This window comes from Malurus melanocephalus, unplaced genomic scaffold (assembly GCF_030028575.1).
Source record: "Malurus melanocephalus ecotype Western Australia unplaced genomic scaffold, MMel_1.1 scaffold_126, whole genome shotgun sequence".
NCBI lineage: Eukaryota > Metazoa > Chordata > Aves > Passeriformes > Maluridae > Malurus > Malurus melanocephalus.
This window is the reverse complement of record NW_026623358.1, coordinates 1,788,305-1,810,476: the sequence shown is the minus strand read 5'-3', so window position 1 is coordinate 1,810,476 and position 22,172 is coordinate 1,788,305. Positions and strand designations below refer to the sequence as shown.

The window sequence follows — 22,172 nt, the reverse complement described above, 5'->3', positions numbered from 1 at the left end:
ACCCCCTGCCCAGCCCAGAGCCCGCAGAGCCGAGCGCCCCTGCACCCCCTGCCCAGCGCTCCGCCCGCTCCGGGGCGGGACGGGCCCGCGCATGCGCCGCGCTCGGGCCGTGCCGGGCTCCCCCCTCCACCCCCCGGCGCCTCCCGCGGGCGGCACGGCCCGTGTTCCCGGGGCTGTATCGGTCCCGTTCCCAAATGTGCCCCTGTTTTCCTCTGGGACTGTGACGGAGGCCGAGAATTGAGCCCCGAGGTACGGCCGGGTGGGGGGAGCCTCCGCAGGGCCTGCGAGGGAAGGGTGCTCGATCGGGCCTGTGCGGCGCTACCGCTGCTTCAGCTGGCGGGACACTTAATGATGCCATGAATGCCGCTATTAAGGCCAAAAATGCATTAATTGAAGGCAGGACGAGTTAATTGCATTCTTCTGTACAGCACACTTCCAAGAAGCTGGCTAAGGATTTGTTTATCCCCTTTCTTTTTCTAATTTATTGAAGATAGGTGTAAAGATTGGAACATTGGTCGTTTTGCAACGTGAAAACACAAATCYTGGATTGCGAGGGAGAAAATAAACTATATTCCTCCTTTTACCACTGAGTAAATAAAATGTGCCGCTGTGATGGTGCTAGTTTAAAATACCCAAGTAAAATTGCATTCCTTACTAATAGGTCATGCTGTTATTTTTGAAATTATGTTTATTGTTCCTGTTATATGTCTCTCCTGCCAGCTTTCCATAAGTGGTACAGGGCTAAATATGGGTTTTTGTTTTTTTGGGTTTTTTTTGGTTTTTTTTTTTAAATTACTTTTTCTAAATTGCACTTACTAAATCTCGCTTTTAAAAATTTGAAAATGCAAATGAAAATGAGAAAAATTTTAAAAGTAGTTGAGTGTCTATAGCATCATAAGTCTGCTTTTAGACTTGGTTCAATTTAAATAGTGAGGACTGTGATCACTGGACCCTTAAATGGACTGCACATGAACATCACAGGGATTTTCATAAGGATAGTGCAGGACTGGAATGTTTCAAGTGTTTCAAGTAATATTTTTGGTTTTCTCTGKTTTTGAAATWATATTTSGTCTATCTCAGAAGCATTAGTTCAGTTGTTTGCTGGTTTGTATTTTTCTGTCTGGTCTTTGCCCTAATCCTACAAAGCACTAAAACCACACATAATTTGAAACACAAGTAGGCCTAGTGGAGATACAAATTTAAATGTGTGCACTCTTTATAATAAAGCTGTGGCCTTTGTTTATATTCTGTATATATTGCTTCTGATGTGTCTCCTAGGTTCTGCAAGGAAAAGAAGAATTTAACTATAAAAGCCTCTCACTGCATCATTCACCTATTGCTCTTAGCTCAAAAGAAATTATTTTTCTCCACGTTTTGCTGCTATCACTGAACATAAAAGTTAACATTGTTCTTAGTCCTTTGAGTCAGGAAACAGAACTTTCTCATGTTTACAAGCCTGCAGTTGATAGTTAGAGGGCTGGACTGAACTGGAAGGTCATTTACAGTTTTTATGATACACAGAGCACTCACTGGAATTTACCTTTGTTTCCACTGCAGGGATGAGACATTTGTTTGTGTTTAGTGCTGGAATAGCAAGKTAAAGGGTGTGGCTGCTACAGCAGCTGGTAACAGCATGAGCATTTAATTTGTATCTGCAACTTAAGAAGAATCCTACGTATCTTATTTCTTGTCACATCTGTGCCACTGAAGCCATCGCTGCCTTGTCCTTGCTTCTTRTTATGTTGGCTGGTGAGTAAGAAACCTAATAACATTACTTACCTGGTAACAGTTGTACTTGAATAGGGTTTTTGTAGTAAAAATTTTCTTAGACTTGTAACTGTATTTTTTATATCGATTTTGAAATATGCAGTGTGATGTGTCTCACCAKCAATTTTTTTCTAAAACTTTTTGAAAAGTAGCATAATTTACTATGCGAACGATTTTTTAAAAAAGAATCCCTGTATTTTGTTTGGAGATTTGTATCTTTTGACCTTGTTTAAATTAAATTATATTTATAATGGTTTATGTTAGTATATGACAAAAAAAATCTTGGAAGATTTTAATATTCTGTGCTTTTTTGTTAATACTGTAGAGACATAGGCAGTAAACTTCTAACAGTGTGCAAAACTACTTGACCTTAAAGCAATAGGCATGTGTTCTGTTCTTGTAAGTCTTCAGAGGAATTCATTCTTTCTCCAGAAGGAATCAGTCATGGCTGATGACTCCCAGAGAAACTTTCGCTCAGTRTATTATGAAAAAGTGGGGTTTCGTGGAGTTGAAGAAAAGAAGTCGCTGGAAATTCTGTTAAAAGATGACCGTTTGGGCAAGTTGATTTCAGAGTTTCCTCTATTTCTTGGTGATTAGGGGGAAGGAGTAATAGAAAATGTTTACCTGTTGTACTTAATATTCATTAAAGTTTTGCATCTTTTACCAATAATYTCTCAGTTAGTGCTAGCAGACCTTTGATTTTCAAAGATCTGGAAATCTGATTTTTAAAACTATTAAAGATTTGTCAGCTTGCTTGTTTCTCTTTTTTTCCTTCTCTCATTCTCTGTGCCCAAGAAACTAAAAGTTCTTTAGGGAAAGCAATTTTCATCTGAGACTGCATTGTCTTATGCTGTCAATTCCCTCCAACTTCAAAGCAATGAARATGTTATTGCTCTTGGTCCCTGAGGAGTGCCACATCTCTAACATAACAGAGAGATAAACGTTGCCCCTTTAAAAAAGGYCTTAATTGTTTTGACAGTGTCACAATTTATGAAATGCCTATAAAAATGGTAGTTTCTTCCTGATGAAATCAGTAGTTTTGCTGGAAGTCAGGCAAATATACATATTGTCAAAATTGTTGCAGTTTTTAAAGCACAGTGTATTCTCAATTTGAAGCAGTGAAAAACATTTGTTGATAGTAAATGATGAATGTGGGGATTTCAATCTGMAGCTAAAGGTTTGTCATACTTAGCTGGATCAGAAATGCAGACCTAGTTATAATCATATTTAAATTTGTCCTGTTTTTTTTTCTTTTTATTTACAGATATTGAGAAGCTTTGCACATTTAGTCAAAGGTTTCCTCTTCCATCCATGTATCGGATACTGGTGTGGAAAGTGCTTYTAGGTACGAAATATTCTACATTCTGCATTCCATCTTATGGTATATTTTTTCTRTTTGGTTTGGGGTTTTCTTTTCTTCAAAGAAGAAATGACACRTATTAGTCTGTATTACCTAGCTTACTGATGCGTATTTAGCCTACTTCTGTATTCACCTAGGATGCATAGTGGCAATTACAAAACAATATTACATGCAYAGTTTTTGAGAACTTTGCTGAAGTGTGCCTAGGAGAGTGTGTTTCCATRTTTAACTTTGTCACCCTATCCAAGGAAATTTATAAAATGGATTTGAAGTGTGGGTTATAAGAAGTCACTGGTATGTCAYCTGATAAGACATTCGGTTCTTTTCCTGAACTAATAAAAAATTAAGTTGAAGTAAAGCTGTGATTAGTTTTAAACTGGGCAAGGCATGGAATTAATGTTTATTCTAAAGAGCAGCTTTGTGCTCTGYGGAATCTTGGTATCTTATGGTTCTGCTTCTGGCTTTGAGCTGTATTTGTCATTGAAGAAGATACGAGGCCAAAGACAAGTTAATGGTCTCCCCCAAAATAATAAAAATCATAAATAGATTATATTTGCCTAGAAGTGCACTAGTCAGATGACTAATTAAAATGTACTAATGACTTTGTACTAACTGGTTATGTGTGTTGGTTGACTAGATGCAAGGTAATATCATTTGGAGACAGGAGGGGTTTTAAAAACTGTGTTATTTTTTTAATTGTTTTTTCCCCTCTAGCTTTCTACATTTAAAAGTTGTGACTTCATATTCCTGATTATTTGGATTTGTAAGCCTGTTTTTGGCAAAGGTGTAAATGAACAGTGCACAGAAGGGGCGAGATCTAATTACAAAACTTGGAGTTCTTGRTGTTGATCATTGAATTAATACGGTACTCCTACTTCATGATAGCCTCTGCTGTTAAAAAGGTTATTGTACCCTGAAGTAGTCAGCATTCTTTAAAATATTAGTGGTAGGAAATACAGCATAGGAGTTTTGGACAGGTGACTCAGTACAAAATCCTTTAGCCAAAATTATAATARCAAAATAGAGTCTCTTTGCAAAACTGTGGCACACTGCAGTGTCAGATCCTGGGCTGCTTTAGATAAAGGATCTGTGAATCACAGAATAACACGAAACACCTTATGAGTCAACTATGTGGAAAATTATACTGGTTTTTAAAAGGATTTTTTATTTTAAACATGGAGTGTTTCATTTCACAGCATGAAGTTGTGTGAGGGGAGGTTTTGGTTGGATATCCGATTAAGGTTCTTCACCCAGAGGGTGGTTGGGCAGTGGAACAGGCTCCCCAGTGAAGTGGTTATGGCACCAAGCCTGACTAAGTTCAAGTATTTGGCCAGTCCTCTGAAGCACATCATGGGATTTTTTGGAGTGCAGGGCCAGGAGGATGACTAAGCAGTCCTTGGGGTTTCTTTTCAATATGAGATATTCTATGATTTCAAGTATTCATACTGTCATTCTATGACATGCCTTGGAGCAACAGAGGTACAAGGACTTTTCCTTATGCTGYATTTCAGTGTTAACAGATGTTAGAAGAGCTGGTATTGAGAAGGATGATGCAAAATACCTCTCCCTATATGATTGGAACCACAGCCCAGTCCATTTCTGGTGGGAGGTGTTACATGTCTTCTAAGTAAGGTTAATAGATTAAGAAAAATAAGTCTGTACTGTCAGCAAAACTGTTTCAGATGTACCGAAGCTTGCTTATGTCCCAGATGACGTGGTGTGTCAGCAATGCTTCCATTACTTTCCTGTTCAAGGATGACTCATGWTGGTTTCCAGGCACCCTGTGTAGTTTAAGCTTCTTTTCTCCCTGCCTAAGGTTGTCCTCTGTGTTTGAGGAGAGCTGTTGGCAATATGTACGTACAAACATACAGTTTTAATGCTGATTCTCATGTTGTAAAAAATGCCTTGCTTTGTCCTGACTTTTGAAATGCGGACAGGTTTGCAGTTGGAAAAGAAAAGATAATTTTCTGTCTGATGTGCTTGTTACTAAACTCAGCTGTTTTGTGGTTTAACACTTGGCAGGAATATTTTTTTATTTTAAATGAGAGGTAAAAGCAGCAGGTAGCTTGTTTCAGATCAGACTTTTGAAGAATACTTTGTTCTCATGGGTTTCTACACTGGGAAAAATTCTGCTCCACTAGTGATAGGGAAGTGGCATTTTTTTGCCATGGTGTCTGTAAGTTTTTATTTATGTTGAAGTCTGTGGCAGTTTTGTTGTGAGCATCAGTGCATGACAAGACTGAGTTTCAAGTAAGGGGGAGGATTAAGTATATCTTCTGGAGATGCAGTTTAATTTTCTTTGCCGTTYTACTTGGTTACTTTTATTTCTTTTTAATTCTTTTGTTTCACAGGAAACTAGAAAAAGTATTTGTTTTGTGGTAAGAAAATAAAAAATGTTACCTTGCAAAGTGACTGTGGCATTCTTACGTTTTAATCTTTAACTGATTCAGCTGATTGATTTTGGTTTTTGAATGTCATTTTAGGGAGGATTAAGATATGATAGTGAGTGAAGACTTTTCTGGCARTAATTAATACCACAGTGTACAGTATCTTTGCATTAGTTAATTGCATGTAAATATTCTCTGTCATCTCAGATGAAGTGTAGAATTTGAAAAACGGAACAGTTAATGTATATAAAAATCATTCTGTACTGACTTTGWTTTCAAAATAAATGGAAGCTGGGCACAAATACACAACTAGTACTGTACTGAAACTAGATAGGTATAAAAAGTAACAAGAATTCTCTTTACAATTGTTTAAATTTTTTCTTTTAATTTTTAATTTTTTTTTTTAATTTTTTAGGAATTATTCCTCCTCACCATGAATCTCATACTTTAGTGATGAAGTACCGGAAGGAGCAATACTGGGATATTCACCATGCTCTTCGTGTGATTCGWTTTATTAATGATTCTACCCCACAGGTTGATGTTTTTCTCCGAATACATCAATTGGAATCAGGAAAATTGCCTCGAAATGTAGCTTTTCCACTGGTCAGTTGTCATTTTAACAGTTTTTTAAATACAGTACTTTATTGAACTTGAAAGTATAAACCAGTGAGAAACTGAACTGCAAATCACCCCATAAATKCTTGTAGATAGACCAAGCAAGGTGAATGGAAAACAGAGAAGTACTAGTGTAAAATAAGGATTTTTAGTCAAAGTGCTTTTCTCTTGTTGTTCCCTTAAGTACTTACGTAAGATTTTATGCCTTAAAATCTCTTCTTGTGCATTTTGCCTGCTAGGTTTGAAGCCTTTTTGTATTCCAGAGCACTTCAGTTCCTTTATAGCACTGAAATGAAARTGTCATAATCTCATTGGAGTTCATAGGTTCTTACGTCTTRTGGAACAAGAATAATTCAAAGCCTRTAAAAACAGTGGTTTAATGCAAGTTGCAGCAAATACTTAAATTATTTGTTTTTAGATCTAGACTTCAGTGTACTGTTGTCCTTTTTATCTTAGTCTGAACTAATCTGGGCTCCTTTCAGATAAGGTACATACTCTGCAGTTCACAGTGTACACCCATATGGTTGAACGAGTCTGTGCTGTGATGGTAAGTTAGTAGTGTGGTGATAAAAGCAATGTGTGGTTCTTTTCATATAAGCCTCCATGAAATAGGAGATGATGAAAGGAGCCATGAAGCTTTTTAAATGGATTTTTTCCTGTGTTCAATTTAATTTATCTGTATTCATTCTAGCCCAGCTTCATTTGTTATTTCCATCTGTAATCACAAATTTTGACATACTTAAAGAAAAGTTCCAAATAACAAAAAAAGCTAATATGGAAAATACAGTAATATTTTGACCTGGAGAATTACATGCAGCATTCTCTTGTCAGAGGAGGAAGTGTTGTCATTCCTTTACTGTTACCTAGGAATGCGGCCATCCTACCCTGCAAATTTCCAGTAGAGAAATTTCCTTGATCTTGGCATGTGACCCAGTGGGCTGAAAATTCCTCTTTTCTAGAGCAGTATTGCCTTCTGAGCAAGTGTTTTGTCAGTGCATCTCAGAGCTGCTCAGGACTGTGGTGSGGCTTGATAGAAATGGTGTTTAGCAGAGCCCCAATCATTAATCCTGTAACTCAGGTTTGTTTTGCTGCTGCAGAAAGCATTTGTTCTCAGTGCAGCAGCCTGTTTTCAGTGCAGTCACTGTCCCCTTAAACTTACGAGAGGTTACTGCTTGATAGTAATGCAGGTGTTCTATTGTAGAGGCARAGGGAGTATAAAGAGATGTCAGAATGATCGGAATAGTTTGATATGTTTGAGTAACAGACAGAAGTCTGCTGAGTGTTCTGTRCATCTAAATGCAGAGCGTTTAAGTTGGGAAGTGTGTATATTGCAGTAGTCTGGTCTTGCAGTAGTGTGGCAGAGACATATCCCAGTAGTATTTAAGACTCGCCATATACTGAAGCACGTTTTGGTTTTAAAAGCAAGACAAGTCTTATTTGCTCTACTTTAATAGGTACCTGWCATCATAGTGCAGCTGCTCCCGATGCCTTGTTTAGGAATGTCAGAACAGCTCTTTGTGTATGTTGATTCCTGGTTTTATTGCCAAATAGCAGAGAAAATWAATGCAAGCATGATTTAAATTAGAATAGTCCATACTACACACTATTTTTGGTAGTTCACATTTTTTGGCTTTGTTTTTCAGGAACCTGAAGATGAGGTGTTTCTTGCTATTGCTAAAGCAATGGAGGAAATGGTGGAGGATCCTATAGAATGCTATTGGCTTGTCAGTTGCTTTGTAAATCAGCTGAACAGCAAGCACAAAGATTCATTACAACAACTGGTAAAGAAAAAACAMCTTTTTTTTTTCTTTTTGTGAGGAGAAGCAGTCACAGAAAGCATTAATACAGGGAGACGACAGGAGCATCGGAGGTGACACCCTTGGACTCTGTTCCACCAGATGTTTTAAGAAAATGGAAGGGGTGCTTTTTACATTGTGATTGTGCTGTCTTGTCTAATGTAAGATTAGAAATTGTTCTGTTTGGTACATGGTATTTTTAAATTACCTTTTTTAGGTTGTCTAAAAGTTACATTCTATCTAGTTGAATGATTTGTCTCACAAATTAGTCACTTAAGMATTTTCTTTATAAAAAGTTAAAAATGTCAAAAATTCAGAATACCTTGGAGTATGTCTGCTACTTTTTAGGCTGCATCTCTGTCATCCATATGTTGCTCATTGGATGATAGACAAAGCTGAGTTGTTTTGCTTTATAAATGGAACAGGGTATTCTGTCTTCAGAAAAACAGTRTGTTGCAAATTAAGTTACAATAAAAAGTGGAGTAGTTTTCTTYTAACACTGATCATTTAAACACTATCATAGAACATTAATTTTGAATTTCTGTCTTACTGATTTATAAAATTAAAGTTTGATTGTAATGCRTGCTTATCAAAATTATGAAAGCTCTTGTAATTCATCAGCCTTAAGAGATAAGGACCTTCAGTTAACAATATCTTCTGAAGTAAAAGTATTGAGTACATGTGCACCAGCAATTGCTGAATGGAAATTTGTGGAAAATTATGCCTGCCCTTGTTAGTTGTTTTGGAATTAAGAAATAATTTTTAAACCTACCTCATGTTTCAGTAAGTGGCACATTCWACTATGCAGTTCAAAGGAGAAAGGAATATTTTTAAAGAAAGTGTGTTTGTACTATATAAAGAGTGCCAAGTGCCTCCCTCCCTAATTTTTTTTTTAATACAATTTACCTAGACTCAGTAGGTGAGAATATGGACAAAGGAAGTGTTTACTGACTTTGACAGCTGAAGTCCTTAGCAGTTTACCTAATTATGAGGGAAAGCATAAAGGTACTCAGGAATTTATGAAAATGTGTATTGTGTTACATTAAATTTTTAACAAGATGAGAAAATYATCTACATGTTTATACTTTAAATACTTGAGGTTTTTAAACAATAAATCAATGTCCAGCTTTTAATGGGTTSCACAGGGATTTGATCTCAGAATTAATTTTTTGTGTTTTGCTGCATTGTGTGTAGATTTTTTTGATGTGTGCTACGGCAGTTAGGTTTGAGGTGAGTGAAATTCAATTTTACTTGTGAAGGTAACAGTCATTAGTGCACATTTAATCTCTGCATTGCCTTYAAGCTCTGAAACACCTCTTTGCACTAGGGAATGCTGCATAACTTGAAAGTTCTGCTAGTGGTCAACAGTTAAGGGAAGCTGAGGTTGATTCTTTGATTAAATACATACTTAGTTAATTGAAGAAGTCAGTAACACCTCTATTTTGGAACAGTTAAAAAAATGAAGGTACATTATTTTAACAAGTTATTTTATTCCAGTTGAATTTTTAAGACAATGCTTGTCTTATAGTGTGTATTAACTATGAAGTTAGTCTGTTGCGAGTTACTGAAAATTTTCTAATTCTTTCTCAGCCAAAAATTCTGGAGCAGTATTTGAACATTGAGGATAACAGACTACTGATGCATCTGAAGGCRTGCGCTGCAATGAGCAAACTCCCTTACGATCTTTGGTTTAAAAAGTGTTTTGCAGGATGTTTACCTGAGTCCAGTTTGCAGAGGCAAGTTATTTTTCTTTTTTTTTTTTCTGTTTGTAACTGCATAGTAATATCTTTTTGTTATCACTAGCAGGCAAAGAGCTTTCCATAGTTCATCTGTAAGATTATGGTATTAACTTTATTGCTAACTTGGAAATTATAAAATTGGATTTAATTTCTGTTGTTACTGATACAAGATAATCCCGGTGTGATCATTTCACCCACTGAAAATGAAAAGAGTGGAATTAAGTATATCAGCTGATTCCTTTAGACACTTAATGCTTCCTAGGATGTGAAACTCCAGACTCTCTGTCGGTGGTACATAGCTGAATGGTAGTTAGTTTTTGGGCTTTTAACAAAAATCTGTGCTTAGGGAGTGATTCTAGTATTGTATTATTGTTAAGTGAAAAAGATTTTGGGAGTGTGTATGGGTTTTGACTGGGATAGAGTTAAATTTCTTCTGAGTAACTGTATAGGGCTGTGAATGCAGGGATGTTTTAGTTACTGCAGAGCAGGGTATCTCAGAGTATCATTCTGTTCCTCATCAGCAAGGACACTGGGGGTGTACAAGAAGTTGGGAGGGGACACAGGTCCCAGTCAGGACAGCTGACTCTAGCTGACCCAGGGGATATCCCATTCCATGTGTAGTCATGCAGGTGGGAGCACTTGGTTGGGGACTTGGTGGCCATCAGTTGGGGTGGTGGGGCAGCTGTTCTCAGTTGCATCACTTCTCTCAGGTTTTATTTTCCTCTCTTTAATGTTTTCTTCTSTTCCTTCCTATATTTTGAAATTATWACTTCTTTTTAATTATGAAACTTTTTTTTCTCCACCCASAAATTTGTTTCTTATTTGTACCTTTCCAGTTCTTACCCCATCCCACTGGTGGGATAATAYATGAGTGGCTGTCTGGTGCTCCGTTGCTGGCTGGGGTTAAACCATGAAAGGATGTTTATTTTAAAAAGTACTATGGCAAGTTAAATATTAYAAAGTCAGTGAARTAGTGGATTATATCARGATTCTACAGTTAGAAATAGGTTGTTGAGCTTTTAAAAGGGCAAAGTTCTTGTGCATGACACTTCACTGAAGGTTTTTGAAATGACRCTTGTATGATTTCTCTAATAATGCGGCCTGGGAACTCATGGAAAGCAGGAAATTCAAACTCAATTTAGAGAAACATCTTTTCACATTAATAAGAGTTGCTGATAGCTGAACAGGATGTGACACAAAGAAAACAATGGTGTCATTTTCAGCTGCCTGAAAACTTTGGGAAGTAATAAGGTTCAAGGGAAGTTTTTCTTCAAGGGAGTCACACTTGAAGGGRATCTCAGGACTTCAGTGGCTAGTATAGGAACCTAGCATGGAAATTGTTTTGCAGAAAATGCTTTTATGGTGGTAAAGTTGGTCATAATCTGAATAGTGGATGCAGTGTTTGTTTATTTGGCACAATGTTTCATGGAGAAAAGTGGGAAATGGCTGTTTTTAAAAATGTTTTATTTATCCTTATAAAAATAAGATTTTAGGGAACAAGCTGTAAGATTAGAAATCATGCCCTCTGCTCTTGTTGGAGCATGGTCTTTGAGGATMTGTAGGTTTTACAGTTGCCAAGGATTACATTTGAGAGAAAAAAACATTTTTGAAGGATGGAGTAGTAGATCTTTAGATGCAACACAGTAATTGTTACATGGCAAATTCTTCTCATCAAGCACCAATAAGGCTCCATAGTATTCTTGTCTATGTAGTGGTTGTGTGTGATGTGGTGGTTGAAAGCCTTTACTACTTTTATGACTACAGAAATTATGTAAGCATGCTTAGTATGGGATGTTTGCTACAGTCTTAAAAGCAACTGAATACCTATGGTTTACCCACTGCTTTTTCACATTTGTGTCTGTAGGCTACTCTCAGCAGGTAATGATTGCTCACCTTTAATTGTGGCTTCTTTTTGTGCAACTTAAAGCCTTAAAACATAAACTACTGTCAGGAGAAGTGACCTGGGCCCTGCCAGTCTCTTCGGGTCTTTTTTTTGGTAGGTTTTTGTGATCTGAAATGGCCTCTGCGATSTGCTGCATTGGGAACCTCTTTGACTTTTATTTAGAGCTCATGTGATTCAATTTTGCTACTAGGTCTTAGGGCTGAGGACAAGAACTGAAAGRCAAATTTGCATCAGAGCAGATTTGCTCTTGGGGAGATAAGGGTTTTCTAAAAATTCTGTTTAAAATTGAAAGTTTTATGGAGCTGTGTCATCCTGATAGTGTAAAAGAAGAAATCTAGATGAAGAATTTTGATTTYGTATTTCATCTTCTCAGAATCTTTKGTTTCAKATGTCTACYATTTTGAATGAGTTTTATTTATATAAAATACTTTGTTTACTCAGTATACACTTTTAACATTCCCATATATTGTTTTACCTTACTGAAATAGAATATTATGATTACCTGGAATTTTTGAATACTTTTTTTCCCCCTGGAAAAGGTCAAAATACTGGCTTTCTGTATCASTCTGGAGTAAAAACAAATTTCAGTGTTGGTGCTTCTGATGGCAGAGCAATCCCTTTTCTCAACAGTTCTTGTGGGAACATGATGGAAGTACACTTTTTCTTGGCAGTTTTGGTGTATGAATTATTCAGTTGTTATCATAATGGCCTTATTCGCTGAGGAAATAACATACTTCATGGGTAGTATGTGACAGATGAACTTAATTAATGCTTGGAGATTCAGTTTGGATTAGGATCTAGAAGCCCTAATGTTTTCTGAAATGCATCCAAATGTCAGTGTTGGAGCTGCTGAGATTTGAAGGTCTCCAGTTCTCCTGTGAGTTTTCCTTACTCTCTTATCAAGTGAGAGATAATCTGAATGCAATCTTCTGTGATTTATTTTAACTTATGATTTAGCACTGTATTTCTTAGAGAGGCTGCTTGCTTTCTGTGAACTGTAGTCTTCTCTGCCAGGCAGCTAAATCAAAATTTCATGGTTTTCTTTTTTTATTTGTTTTTCTCTGAGATGTACAAGACTTGTACATACTGTGCAGAAATTTTACCTGATAACAGTGAGATGAAGTTGCACAGTACCAGCACAGCACCAGTACCTGACAGACATTGTCACTCAGTATAAATGCTGTTTTATAGCGCACTTCTAGTTACACCATAGGTAAAATTTGTGTATGAGTTTAATTTGAATAGGCTTGGAAAATACATACAGACAGGTTTCATGTGGAAACCTTTCCTTTGAGCTTATGCAATGTCTAATACACTTGGCATATTATGTGACGAGCTTCTTAGCAAACTTCTTAAAGATGCCACAGTGGTAAAGGGGAGGAGCAGACCGGCCATTTCAAAGACTCTGTATCCCACCTGGAATATAGACAGGGTGCTTCCTGGAGTATGAACCAGCCTGTAGCACAGGTTTGAGAGGGAGAGAAAGGTCTGCTTCTCTCTAAGAYAGAGAGAGAAGTGAATCATGCCTTTGTTTTCATACTCATCATTGCCCTGTTTGCTTGATTTCTGTGGCACCATATCTACTCATCTCTTTGTTAAGTCTCATGCATGGAAAGCTTTCCAATGGTGCTGTGTGGGCCCTTAGCTGTAGATCTCTGCTCTTAAAGCTTGGGATCCTGTTTGTGCCTTCAGCTCTACAGGCAAAGTGTCATTTTGGCTATCAGTTTAATGTGGCACTGTCAGCCCAGATGATTCAACAGAAGCAGTGCAGCTTTRCAGTTGTGATTGAGCCAGGCTTTTTTAATGGCCTAAGGATGCCTATCACGTATCAGGCCCCTGACTAATGTTGTTTGTACTCTGCACTGAAGGCTTGGCATTAGTTGGGTGGTGTTAGGTTATTACTCTCTGGTGACTGGCTAATGGCAACATATTTGGTCATTCTCCTGAAATTTTAYGACTTTCAAACTGGTGCTACCTCTTGTATTAATACAATTCTATAGTTTTACATCTGTGATCTTCATGCCCTGCATAAATTACATTTAGCCATAAAAATGTAAGTAATTTGTTAATAGAAACAATAGAAATATGGAAAATGCCTTCATTTTTATGTGGGGCAGGAGGGCATATGTGCATGTGGGCTGCTACTMCAGAGAAACTTAATTCAGTTTGCCTTCATCTCACTGAGCTACTTCCCAAGTCTGCAAATGAATGGGCACAAGATCATGATATAACATCAGGGTGAGATTTGTGTGAGCCTCATCATGTTCCCTCCTTGCCCAGTTATCATCGGAAGTACACCCAGAAGTGCAGGCAGAGGAGAAAGCATTGGTTCTTTTTCGAGGTCTCTTGCCTGGATGACTGGAGGTCCAGAACCAGGGAATAAGGCTGAGTGTGTTCACACTGCGGCGTCAGGGGAAAACTGAGAGTAATGGTAACATTTCACGGTAGCAGAAAAAGAGAGAGCAGCAATGTCTCTTGTACATTACTGCACCGTGGTAGTGTAGGTACCTCAGAAAGTGTCTTGGAGAATGGCATCCCTTCACACACAGAGTGCACACAGAATGAGTCGTATCTTGTCTACAGAAAAAGCTTAGTGAAAAGTATAATCCTTGGCATGCTCTTTGCCTTTACAGCTTCCTGTTTCTTTTTGTTTTTCCTTTAGAATAGGAAAATTATTTTATTTTAATATTTTATTTTTCCTATTAGAATAGGATCATGAGAAAAGGTATTTCCTTGAAACTGCTGTGGGTTTTTTCCATTTTTGACACAGTTTATGTTGTTGTTCCTGACTCTGCTGGTACAGACTAGGTGTTGACTGTTGATCACAGTGCTGCACAGCCATTCCTGATTAATGTCACTGGTGGAGTTGTACTGAGAGTAACAATAGCTGGAAATGTTAAGGGAAAAAATATTGCAGCAGATGCAGCTGGTCAGTGCTAACATCTCATTTTTCTGTGCACCATCTTCCAAAATTTGTTAAGACACTGGTGATTTAGATACTGCATCTGTTTTGCCATTGTTAAAACATTTGTTCTGGAATCAGACTAAATAATGCAGGAAAACAATAGTGTTTCTGAGCATAGCATGTAACCTAATGTAATTATGGTGACTGAAGGCAGAAGAATTGGAAGCAAAATTATGAAAGAAGACTGGGTATTTTATAATAGGATTAGTAAGTTTGTTTTCAAATTAACATGTGCTTTAATATGAATTTGAGATCTGCTACTCTCTGTAATTTTCACTCATAATTACAGTTCTGATGTACCTGAAACATGGGGAATCTATTCTTGGATTCTAAATAGACATGTTTATGCAGGAAAATAGAAGTAAAAAAAAAGGCTATCTATACACTGTGGAACAGGACTGTTTTCTCAGTTTTCTCATGTCCTTGCTTAAAGCTTTCTAGACCTGATTTCAATGTCAGTGTAATATTTACAGGGATCATTTGTTCTGGGATGCTTGAACCAAAAATGCAGCAATAAGATTTTGATCTTGGATTGTGTGTTTTTCCTGTCCCTGTGGGAATTACACAAATTGTTTAATTATAGCAAGACAGGGAATTTAAACTAAATTGCAAAGGAGAAAGAAATTGGCTGTGGGCTTCTTTTTTCCTGTCTGTCCACATGGGTTTTTTGTTTCCTTATATTTTCAGAACAGTTCTAAGGATCTTACACTTTCTTTCCCTTTTTCTTCTTTATAAGTTAAAATCTAGTCCTGTGTTTGAGTTTGTGCCTGTTGTCTCAAGTCCCTTCACTGGGCATGATTGGAAAGAGACTGGCTCCACCCTTTTTTCATTCTCCCTTCAGGTATTTATACATATTGATGAGAATCCCCAGATCCCTCACTTCTCCAGGCTGAGCAGTCCAAGCTCTCTCACCTTTCCTCATAGGAGAGATGTCAGAGCCCCTTCATCATCTTAATGGCTCTTGACTGGGCTCTCACCTCGAAACTCCTTGTGTAAAAGTGTGATCCTACACTTTAGTTCAGMTGTCAAAGTTTTTGTGGTGCTTGCATTTTGCTCTCCTGGCACTCTGGGCTGAAGGGCAAATTCTGAGTTCATACAAAAATTGAGTTGCCACTAGAAGAAGCACCTCCATAGATCTAAATTTATAGATCTGCAGAAGATTTTTTTCAGTTAGTGTTGCTATATTCAGAAATTATGGAGGATAGTGTGTGATCTTTGTTCCCCCATGTTTTTATTTGAAAGGAGACATATATTGAACAAGTGCCCAGAAGGAGCAAGAACTGTAGTCCTCAGAAACTCTTTCTGACACAGCTCTTAAAATTGAAGAACTAAAAATAATGTGAGCCCATAAAAGCTGTCATCTGACAGATGGTTTCACWCTGTTTTTGTATAATCTTTGATCCCAAGTCTGTTGAGCTGGGTCTGAGAGAGAAGAGCTGCTGGATGAAGGATGGTTTCACATTGTTGCAGGCTGTTTTGTTAGTAACGATCCATTTAAATATTCATCCAAGTTCTGTTGCTGAAGCCTTTGGAGGCCTGCCTTTCAGGTTTTCTTAAAACTCTGAGGTCCAGGTACGGTTTCACACAAGGGGAGGAATCTTTAGTCCCTGAGAGTGTTTGTGCATAGTGGGATGGTTTGAAACACTTAATAGTTGTTCCTTGTGTCTGAGTTAAACATCATGAATTATATCCTGCTGATAGGTCATATTTATATTTCATGCAGCAGTGACCTGGCATATTTGCCTGCTTGAGATGGAGTAAGTTCAGTTTTACATCACTTTGAATTTTCAGTGACTTATCTGTTTTAAGASTGTCTTTGTTAGACGTGTTAATGAAGTTAAATTCTTTTTTTTTTTGCACTAGGAAAAATGCTCACCTTTACCCCACACTGTAGAACAGTTATTACAGTCCAGGCTATTAAGCCAAGATTTGCTTTTTGTACTTGAGSTTGTAAACAATTCAATTTCTAAGCAGCAACACACCATATCAATACATACCAATTACTGGTTGCCATCCCTCTGCTATGTAAAGATTGAGAAGTTGATAAAGTATCTTCTGTTTATCCTGACCTGAATAATTCAGTACACTACTGTTCCTTAGAAAAAAAAAAAATCCAGTTAGAGATGGTTTAAGAAGGGTGTTCTAGCAGAGAAATAAGCAGATAAGCACTGCAATAATGTTTAGTGATTCCTTTTCACTTTCTTGTAGAGTTTGGGACAAAGTTATTAGTGGATCCTGCAAGATTCTTGTTTTTGTTGCTGTGGAGATATTATTAACCTTTAAAATGAAGATAATAGCACTGAATACTGCAGAAAAGATTACACAGTTTTTGGAAAATGTAAGTACTCTAATTGTGCTTTGCATTACCTTTTATAGTTTATAACTGTGTGTTTCAGCCCTAATGCTCGCCTGTTGCCAATGTACCAAAAGGTATTGTTACATTACTGAGAACAGTGTAGCAGTACCARGGTGAATGGAGAATGCACAGCAATGAGAGTAATCATTTTTCTATCAGGAGGTAAGGCTTCCATAGTCTGAAATGTTTTTTAGGCTTGGGGAATATATTGTCTGTGTTTTTACAGAGTTAACAACATTCCTTGTGATAGTAAAGAGTTTTGCTGTGAAAGTAAGTGCAGGTCAGGTTAGCTTAATTTTTCTGGAGGCTTCTTAGAAGGGTTGGTTTCTGGCACCATTTTTGTRCTTCTTGCCTGAGTGCAAAGGTGTAGACTTGAGGTGTGTTTTCTGTTGATGTGAGGATGCAGTCAGGAACCTGATCCTGAACTTTCCTGACCCTGAATAGTCARCCATCTCAGCAGGGTTATAGAGTCCCAGTGTAACCCAGGAGAGTTAAATGAGATACAGTTTGTGGTCATGGAGGGCCAGTGTGAGTTATGCCTGGTGTCAGGGATATGTGAAGTATGGGATGCCTGGCTGCCTATMAGCATTTTGGAAATAAAAGCTTTTTGTCCAAAACCTTGATGTAATATGGTGTGTGCAGGACTGAGGGATGGTGGGATGGGAGGACAGGGAGATGGGATTCTAGTTTKATTTTTTTTTAAATAAAGAGATAAAATCTGAAGTGGAAATTCAAAACCTTTATTTTGAATGAAACAGACCAGTTGGAGTGCTCTGACCACCTTGCCCTGATCTTTTGTAGATTCCTCAGGACAACACTGATGCCATTGTCAGCAAAGCTGTGGATCTGTGGCGCATGCACTGYGGGACTCCAACACACTCAGTCTGAGAACTCTCTTGGCTTGTGACAGCTTGGGGAAAAAAAAAGACTTTTGAAAAGACATTTTACCACCCTTCCCCCAACCTAGTGTGATGTTCTTCATTAACCCTTTGTGTAAAGATGCTATTAAAGCATGGTGACCAATATGTAAATATTTTTGTATAAATACAGATGGAATGAAGATACTTAATGGTGGTTTGATGATGTCTGAAGCGTTAGTTTATTATCCAGCTACAGTATTTTGATTGCACGGTGTGCTCTCTTGCTTTTGCAGAAGTAAACCTAACTTTTGAAGCAAGGTAAAAAGATTTACTTGCAATTTGAAAATGTTTCAGTGTGCCAGCTTATACTTGATTTAACTAGTTACTACTTGGGAGGTGTTTGTAAGGTGAATTTACTGAATGTCAGCCTGCTGGATGGTGAACAAGCATGCTTTTGCTAGAAATGTAATTGTATTCTTCTAACACTAAATTTTCAGGTAAATGAAGTTTCCCAAATCTGAGGTACAGGACATCACATGACCAGGGGTGACATCCTTTTCTGAAGTGTTTTAAAATACTTTCTTTTTATCTGTCAGACAGCTCTCTGTGCCTGTATCACCTTTGTTCTTCATGGAAGATACTCTAGAGAAGTGGATCTGTGCAGGTGTGGAGAAAATCAGTGGGATGAGCTAATATAATTCAGAATTACAGGCCAGTAATAACTAGTGCTTCTCTTGAGTGCTTGGCTCGAAGCTGTTGTAATTTGATTCTTGTTTGGTGTAGATTTCAAAATAAATTCAATACAGAAATGTAATTCATGATGTAAGTAAAAGTAGAGTGGTTAGCCATAAATAGAGATTTACTGGGAAACTGATCTTTTTCTTATAAAAGTGTAAAATTCTATTTATRCCTCTGCATAGACCAGGGAATTGTACATAAAATCATGTTGCTTTGCTGTTATTTGACTCAAATTGGTGCTCAGTGTGCTGAGTGCCGAGGATGTTCATTGCACTTGAGAGAATGTGTTTAGCTTGCACTTGGYGTCGTGCAGACTTGTAATGCTTTAGAAACTTTTGTTTTAAACTAGTTTTGTTTAAACTTGAAAGTTTTGTTTAAACTTCCAGCACATTAACTGGGGAAGCTTGGGACTCTGCTGGGGTTACCCTCACAATCTTGGGGAGATGATCTCTGCTGGATGCTGAGGCCTTGGTGTTGGTGTTGCTGGAATGCCTGGGTTCAGCCAGTTCAGGAAAAGCGTGTTTGTGTCTGCTTGGAATCCATTGCTGTGCCTGCATTGGAGTGTAACCCATTGAGTTCACCTTGGATGTGCGCTTTCCTAGTGCAGATACGGGAGCTGGGTAAGGTGGACAGGAAAGACACAGATCTGTTAACAACAGCCCTGCATTCTGTAACATGCAGTGCACAGGTTTCCCAAATARTGGGCACAAGTGCAGTCTGAGGGATTGCCTATGTGAAGGTTTTCCCCCCAGGCTRCTCAGCCAATTCCCTTAACCCCAAAGGAGCAGGTGCATTACCGCAGCCTTTACAGGGCGGATTACTTGGTCATTTAAAAACAAGCAGCAATGACACTGAAAGKGTTCAGCCGTTTCAGTCCTGAAAGGGAATCAATAACTCATATTCTGTGAAGAGAGGTGCAATGAATTAGGATTAGAAATGCCAGTCCATGTTACTGCTTCCAGGCTTGCCAGTGAGTGTTCCTCCAATTACTGTTTGACTGAAAGCTCTGAAAGTTGTTTTTTTTTTTAATTTAAAGAAGACTTTCACTACCATTTGGCAGGCCTGGAGCTGCACAGAAGGGAGAGATTGATTTTACAGAATCACAAAAAGGCTGAGGTTAGCAGGGATTTCTGGGGTCCGTAGGGTCCAACCCGCCTTGCCCAAGCAGGGCCACTGGAGCCAGTTGCCCAGTACTATCCATGTCCATGTGGCTTCTGACTGTCTCCAAGAGAGTCACCCTCTGTGGGCAAACTGTACTCAGTCATCCTCACAGTAAAAAAATCTTTGTGTTTCCACAGGAGCAACAGTAATTTTTCGTAAACATCCTCTTGCATGTGGAATGGATCCCCAAATGTTGCTCCACTGTAATGTCCAGCTGAAGTTTGTGTATAGCTTTTTCAGTTCCACATACAAAGAAGGCTCAGGAGTGCTTCTTTAATGCAAACTGCATTATTTATTGTGGGCTGTGCTGAAGAAGGGGAGCTCTCAAGAGAGTGCTCAATAGTGATTTAAGTTCATCTTCCTTCACCACTGGTGAGAGGCATTTGTGTGTCTCATAATGGATCCATTCACAAACTTAACTTTGGATTTATGAGGGAATTCAGTTTAGRCAGAAGATGTCCTGAATTCCCAATAGACTGGAAGTATGACTCAGTTTTACACTCAATTTTTGGTGTTTGGTCAGTTGCTCAYACACCCAGTGGAACATAATGCTTTAGCTCAGAGCCCTGCTTCCCCAGAGAGCAGAACTGCACAATGGAAGCTTCCATGGTCCCCAGCATGTGACAAGCAGGGGAAAGTTGAGGCAAGGTACCTTCTAAAGTCAGGACTAAGCCTGGAGCTGAGTCCACTGTTTGGGAAGCCTGGGGTTCCAGTGCCTCCAGTGATTGTCACCAGCCTGGGGTTGCTGCCGAGCAGTTGTTCTTGGACCTTTTGAACCAGTGCAGTAGTTGTGGTGTGCAACTTGGCACTTCTAATGGGAATCCAAGTTTTTATCTCCTATGGACTAGTAGTTCCTAACACAGAATGCGTTGATGTTACACATAGTTGAGGCTCCCACTGAAATCCTCGGCAAAGTAAGATGAGAAAGGGGTTATCTTTGCTATTTGTTTTCTGTTAACCTCTATGTCATCCAGGAGGGACATGATAACAAGTTATCTGATGTTCATTTTTCCTGAGAAGCTTGAAGATTATGTATTTTGTCTTTATTTACATAATTCCTCCTTGACTGGCTGAGTTTGTAACTGCTTGCTGCATACTTGCTTGTTCATTTAGAACCAACTGCTAAGTGTTGGGTTTTTTTTTTTTCCTTTCTGCTTTTTTTCCCCTAGAAATGGCACTGAAACATTCAACTCTGGACAGTGAAAGCTCTCCCCCTCAGGCTTCCTCCCTACCAAATATCTTCATGGGCTTTGCAAACAAGAAAAAAAAAGCTTAATTTGGTCCAGTTTCCCCCTCAAGCCCTACTTTTTCTCAGGAGAGGTTTAGAGTGGTGACACACGTCTGTGCTCTCCCATGCTGCACAYATCAGTTCTTTTCCAGCTGATGTCCAAATGTGATGTGAACTCCAGATAAGAAGAGTAATGGCAGATGTCAGAGGATAATGCTTGGAAAGTGATGAGTGATTTGGACTTTATTAAATAAAGGGCCTGACTGCATGGAAAGAAAACCAGGAGAGCATGGAGACAAAAAGTAGCTGAAATACAATAATTCAGAGGCTTATAAAATAACAGTGACACGAGCAGCTTTCTGTGGAGAGGAGATCAGCTATCAACTGCACCTCAGTTSAAGGGAGACCTTCAGCTGAGGATGATGTGCTTCTGAGCACCACAGCTCCTGTGGCACATATTTGCCTAAAAGCCAAGCTGTTGTKCATTCTGCCATTCAGGGAAGAATTTTGTAAGCGGCTTTGCACCATTTGTAGGTTCTGCTGGCCAGTGTGGCCTGAGGGTGGTGTTGCATCACGTACACCAGGAGCAGAGCAGCTGCTTTGTCCCCACAGACSAGCTCAACTGTGTGATTGGGGCATGGCCACGTTGTTGGTTTTGGGCTTGGTTGTCTGGGAACCTTGATCTGAGGAGCAAAGGGGAGAAACGCAGGGAGGAAGATGATAGCAAAGCAATCCARCCATACACCTGTGCTAAGGGCACTGAGCTCCTAGCCAGGCACGGCYAAGCAGCAGGGTGTTTGTGCAGGTGTTTCTCTTGAAAGGAGAATTGATTTTTTTCCAGCCTCCTCCGTTTCCTGCCTACAGATGGTATTGGATTACAGTTTGATTGCCAGTAATTACGTGGACTTCACTGAAGGCACACACATCCCTTCACTTAGACTAGTTTTATGAAATGCTTCCATTAAAACATAAAACCCCATCCCTTTTGTAGAGATCTCAGTGCAGGAGATTGGACTGTGTTTTCACATTCACATATAATGTGTTCTCACCAATATTTTTCTTGTTAAAAGCACAGAAATTACCATATGTAACTAAACCAATATGTACTGCTGCTATGGAAGCCATAGCTCGATTGGGGGAAGAGGATCTTTAGTCAAAACCTACAATTTTGTTTATTTATCCAAATCTCACTGGATAGCCACAAACCTGTTGGCTGTCAGAGTGGAAGTACATACAAACACACGCAAACAAGGATTGTGAAGTAGGTGAAATGTCACCCAGATGGAAGCAAATTAGA

General features: G+C 38.6%; 1 protein-coding gene across 2 annotated transcripts; it reads left to right on the top strand.

Annotated features, from left to right (window-relative positions):
* Window positions 1–111: 111 nt before the first annotated feature.
* TBC1D7 (TBC1 domain family member 7) lies at window positions 112–19,498 on the top strand. 2 transcript variants are annotated; one of them, XM_057370454.1, is made up of 9 exons: window positions 112–249; window positions 1,558–1,749; window positions 2,203–2,323; window positions 3,032–3,112; window positions 5,930–6,117; window positions 7,773–7,910; window positions 9,516–9,661; window positions 16,741–16,870; window positions 17,690–19,498. In XM_057370454.1, the coding sequence occupies exons 3-9, from the start codon at window positions 2,212–2,214 to the stop codon at window positions 17,774–17,776; spliced, it is 882 nt and encodes a 293-aa protein (XP_057226437.1). In that variant the 5' UTR covers window positions 112–249; window positions 1,558–1,749; window positions 2,203–2,211; the 3' UTR covers window positions 17,777–19,498. The 2 variants fall into 2 exon arrangements, with proteins under 2 accessions (XP_057226437.1, XP_057226436.1); XM_057370453.1 differs by having other exon boundaries at window positions 2,200–2,323; window positions 17,690–19,497.
* Window positions 19,499–22,172: the final 2,674 nt, after the last annotated feature.